This window comes from Plutella xylostella, chromosome 19 (assembly GCF_932276165.1).
Source record: "Plutella xylostella chromosome 19, ilPluXylo3.1, whole genome shotgun sequence".
Taxonomy (NCBI): domain Eukaryota; kingdom Metazoa; phylum Arthropoda; class Insecta; order Lepidoptera; family Plutellidae; genus Plutella; species Plutella xylostella.
This window is the reverse complement of record NC_063999.1, coordinates 8,403,405-8,408,574: the sequence shown is the minus strand read 5'-3', so window position 1 is coordinate 8,408,574 and position 5,170 is coordinate 8,403,405. Positions and strand designations below refer to the sequence as shown.

General features: G+C 38.3%; 1 protein-coding gene across 1 annotated transcript; it reads left to right on the top strand.

The window, feature by feature from the left end:
• The first annotated feature begins 4,321 nt into the window (after positions 1 to 4,321).
• On the top strand, positions 4,322 to 5,170 carry LOC125490010. Its single transcript, XM_048627939.1, has one exon. The coding sequence runs from the start codon at positions 4,322 to 4,324 to the stop codon at positions 5,168 to 5,170; it is 849 nt and encodes a 282-aa protein (XP_048483896.1).

The window sequence follows — 5,170 nt, the reverse complement described above, 5'->3', positions numbered from 1 at the left end:
AAACGGTTATTTCTATTTTTTATGTTTTTGGGGAAAATCTCAAAATTTTCCCTAAAAATGGGGATTTTTTATTTAACTGGTATAGTCTACCCAACAAACTACACAAATGCGCTATACAAGACAAATCTCCCCAACCACACTAAACATGTGAAAAAACCAATCAAAAATCGTGAAAAAAAGTCACTTTTACAAAATGGCCGCCAAAGCAGTCCGCCATTTTGATTTTTCAATTTTTCGGAATTTTCCCGTAAATTGCACCATACAACAGACCGTGTACAACAAAAATCATCACCCCACCTGCCTCCCTTCTGGGAGATCAATTCACCTCAAGTTGGGTCGACGTAAAAAAATCCAAAAAAATATAATCTCGCCTATCGCCCAGGGTTGCCAGTCGAAAGTAATAAAAATAGTCAAATGTCATTAGTACGGATCTTTCCGACAAAACTGCATCAAATTTTAAAATCAAAAATGGCCATTTCTACTTTTCATGTTTTTGGGGAAAATCTCGAAATTTACCCTAAAAATGGGGAAATATTTTTCACATGGCAACTCTACTCGTCAAACTACCCAACCGCTTCATACAAGTCAAACCTGTCAAATGCCTCGAACACAATAAAAAAATGCTTTGAAAATCCCCGAAAAAACACGTTTTTATAAAAAAATCTCCCCTCCCCCCGCAATTAAAAAAAAATCATTTTTTGGAATTTTCCCATAAATTTCATCATGTGCCTCATCGTTTACAAAAAACAGCATCCCCCCACCTCCCCCCCTTCCGGGAGATCAATTCACCTCAAGTCGGGTCTGACACGCCCTAAACTTTGCTTCACTGCAACTCGGCCGCCATTTTGTTTTTTTATTTTTTTATATTTTTTTTATAATCTGTCAGACATTCTAAATACACCCTCGAAATATGAAAAAATGTATGGTCACCAAAAAAGAGGAGCAAAAAAAATTTTTTTTTTTTACAACTTTTTTTAAAATTTCGGATTTTTTCTCTACTCACCCGAGCACCCTGTACATTTCCCTAAAACATTATTATATCAAAAAATGACTCCTTCTGGGAGAACTACTATGTCAATGAATCAGTCAGTGGTAATCCAGCTTTATATATTATAATAATGACGAAAGTCAATTTTCCGAATATTATTATTTCGATGTTTCAAAAGTACGATTTTTATTTTATCGAATTATTTAAATTACGAATCCCGAAGTTTTAATATTCCGAAAATACAAATTCCCGAATGTTTCTTAGTTAACAAGAAATTGTTATCTATTATGAATAATGCAGCATAATGCGTATAAAAACAATATTTTTTAAGCTATATTATGTGAAACGCTCCGCTCCGCTTCGCTGCGCTCCGCTTTGTTTTTCGATATCAATGTGCACCTAACACGCTCCTCCTCGCTTTGCTCGTCGTCGCACCTATCTTTAGGTTTAAGTCCTAAGGTTTTTAAGTTTAAACACCATAAAAATCCTAGAAATTGTTTGCTCTATATTTGAAACGCTCCGCTCCGCTTCGCTGCGCTCCGCTTTGTTTTTCGATATCTATGTGCACCTAACACGCTCCTCCTCGCTTTGCTCGTCGTCGCACCTATCTTTAGGTTTAGGTCCTAAGGTTTTTAAGTTTAAACACCATAAAAATCCTAACAATTGTTTTGCTCTATATTTGAAACGCTCCGCTCCGCTTCGCTGCGCTCCGCTTTGTTTTTCGATATCTATGTGCACCTAACACGCTCCTCCTCGCTTTGCTCGTCGTCGCACCTATCTTTAGGTTTAGGTTCTAAGGTTTTTAAGTTTAAACACCATAAAAATCCTAACAATTGTTTTGCTCTATATTTGAAACGCTCCGCTCCGCTTCGCTGCGCTCCGCTTTGTTTTTCGATATCTATGTGCACCTAACACGCTCCTCCTCGCTTTGCTCGTCGTCGCATCTATCTTTTGGTTTTGGTTCTAAAGTTTTAAAGACGTTTATGTTTTTTTGTCAAAATCACGAATTATCATATTTCAATTATGTTTACTTAAGTTTAAATAAAAATGCTCGATTTACAAAAGGTGTTTTAGTATACAGTACATTACATATTATTATTGAACTACACAGTTTCTAAATTGTTCAGTAAAAAATCTTTCACACGATTCTTAAACATGTTTTTGGATGTAGATCTGAAAAACTCCGCTGGCAACTTGTTATAAAATTTCGGCACTAAGTATTTGAATAATCTTTCACCATAGTAATTAGTTGGTTTAAAGCATTCAATAAAGTTTTTACCTATTCTTCTTTTATTTGTTTTACTTGGTTTTTGAAATATGAATTCTTCCGCTTTAAAGTGATTAATCGCAATGCTATAAGTAACTTTACAATGTATAGGTAGTATTTTACAATGTTTAAATAGTTTATTGTAACATCCTTTACAGTCTCGTTTTGTTTTACTACCAACTAACATTTTAAGGAATCTTACTTGCAGGTTCTTGATTTGATTTAAGTTTGTTTTGAAAGTGCGTCCATAGGTCATTAACCCATAATCGATAAGAGAATCTACCAGTGCAAAATAAACCATGTATAAGGTTTTTCTATTTAAAACTCGCTTAAGCTGGTGAAACTTACATAACAAATATCTCATTTTCTTACAAATCTCATCAATATGATATTTCCAATTAAGGTTTCTATCTATGACTAATCCAAGGTATTTGAAAGTAGATACAAATTCAATATTATCACAACAACATACTTTACATTGATTATGGAGACATTCATAAGTATGTCCTACTATATGATATTGTTTACCATGCTTTATATTATGCGGGGACGATATGTGCATACCTTTTGTTTTCGATATATTTATAATAATCCCATTGTCATGTGCCCACTTTGTTATGCTATCTAGGTCACTTTGAATATGTTTTTCTATGATGTCCTGATCTTTATGCGCGTATATGATGCACATATCGTCTGCATACATGTACACGTCGCAGTTATGGATTACATTGGCAACATTGTTAACGTGCATAATATACCCAATCGGCCCAAAAACAGATCCGGTCGGCACACCGGTTCTAATATCTGCAAATACACTTTTAGTCGCACCCACCGCTGTGCTCATCTGGCGGCCAGTGAGGTACTCTCGGAGCCAGCTGTTGACCCCCCCGCGCACGCCGCACTCCCGCATGGCCTGCAGCAGTAGGTCGTGCTCGAGGGTGTCAAAAGCTTTTTTGAAGTCAATAAAAATGGTTACAATATGCTTACGATTATCTAGGTGGTTATACATTGTCTCAGTGAACTGAGATAAGGCACTGGCCGTACTCTTATGTTTGCGAAACCCATGCTGCGTTTTTGTAAGTACATCATTATTCTCTAAGAACTCTGATATCTGTGTGACTATAGCTTTTTCTACAATTTTATTGATAACAGATAAGATTGCTATTGGCCTATAATTTGCATAATCATCATGTTTCCCTTGTTTGAATATGGGCCGTATAATAGACCGTTTTAATGGCGTTGGATATACAGTATGTTCAATGCATAGGTTAACAAATTTTGCAAGAATAGGGCTTATACAATTTTTAATAAACTTTATATCACATGCTCTTACTTCATCATAGCCGGGGGCCTTATCAGCCGACAGCTTATCAATTATTTTTTCTATTTGTAATGCTGAAACTTTTTTGTACCTCATACTGACATTACAGCTTTTCGCGTAGTCATCTCTGTTCAGAAATAAATTACAACAAACATGCTTATTCTTTAAATTTTCTATCTCCTTCGTAAAAGTATTATTAAAACTATTACAGATAGAAGTTTTGTGGCGTGTCCGCCACGCCCGCGATCAAAATCGCTCCGCTCATGCCTATAGTGGCAACCTCAGAGCACATCGATGCATCCCCGCTACCGCGCTAAGACCATCAGAGGGCTTTATTATCGCGCACGCATAACATCGGTTCCTCAATTTATTTGTACCAAATATTGTAATCCTTTATCTATAATACAACTTAATTATCATAATCTTTTCTTTAATTTCAAACTCCAAAGATAGCTATTAAAATTCAAAGTTAACTAAACCTAGGATAGGATTAGGTATAAATTCTTTTGTATGGTAGTTCGCCCTCGGCTACCTGCAACTGGTGACCCCTATAAAAGCTGCAAGTGCAAGTGCGAAGTGCAAGTGAACATAGTGCTAAACATTAAAAAGTGCCTACCTAAACATCGCCGCTGAGATTTTTATTAATCGTACGACGGTACTTTTGCGAGTTGTTCGTTTGTTATTTAACGCTGCGTTCATAGTGGCATAAGCGGAGCGGATCCCAACTTTTGCCGTGAAATTAATAATGTCTGTTTCGGATAAAGAGTTACCACAGGCCATCCAGCAACCTGAAATATTACGTGTTGGTGTTAAGATACCGCCATTTTGGCCTGAAGAACCTACCTTATGGTTCGCTCAAGTGGAAAGTCAGTTCGTTTTGTCGCGGATAACTACGGATGACACTAAATTTTGTTACCTCGTAGCCCAGCTGGATCATCAATATGCTGCCAAGGTCAAGGACGTCATCACCAACCCACCTGAAAAAGATAAGTACCTAAAGCTGAAAACAGAACTTATTAAAAGACTTTCCGCTTCTAAGGAAAAACGGGTCAAACAGCTGCTGATGCATGAAGAGCTCGGGGACAGGAAGCCTTCCCAGTTCCTCCGACACCTGGAAAGCCTGGCAGGTCCAGATGTACCAAAGGATTTCTTGTATACAATATGGTCTAGTCGTTTACCTCACAATATTCAAACCGTTGTTGCTTCGCAGAGTGAGCTTGCATTGGAAAAACTGGCCGAACTTGCAGACAAGGTGCACGAGATAGCCCCATCATCTCCCCAGGTGGCAAGTACCTCTTCAGCTCCTCCAACCGCGTACGACGACCTAACGAGACAGATAAGCGAACTTACCAGGCAGGTGGCCATGCTTACGTCCAAGGTAAATGACAGAAGCTACGATCGCGAACATCCATACTCCAACAGACGCAGATTCTCACGCAGCCGCTCCCGCAGTCGGTCTCGTCCGAGGCAACCTCCAGCAAACCACCCGCATTGCTTCTACCACTTCACCTACGGTGATAAGGCGCAGAAGTGTAAGGAACCGTGCAGCTTCCACAAGGACACATCGGAAAACTGTCCGGGCCGTCGGAAGTAG

What these genes read in the sequence shown, in the direction of transcription:
- LOC125490010 (XM_048627939.1), top strand. Translation starts at nt 4,322, where the DNA reads ATGTCTGTTTCGGATAAAGAGTTACCACAGGCCATCCAGCAACCTGAA.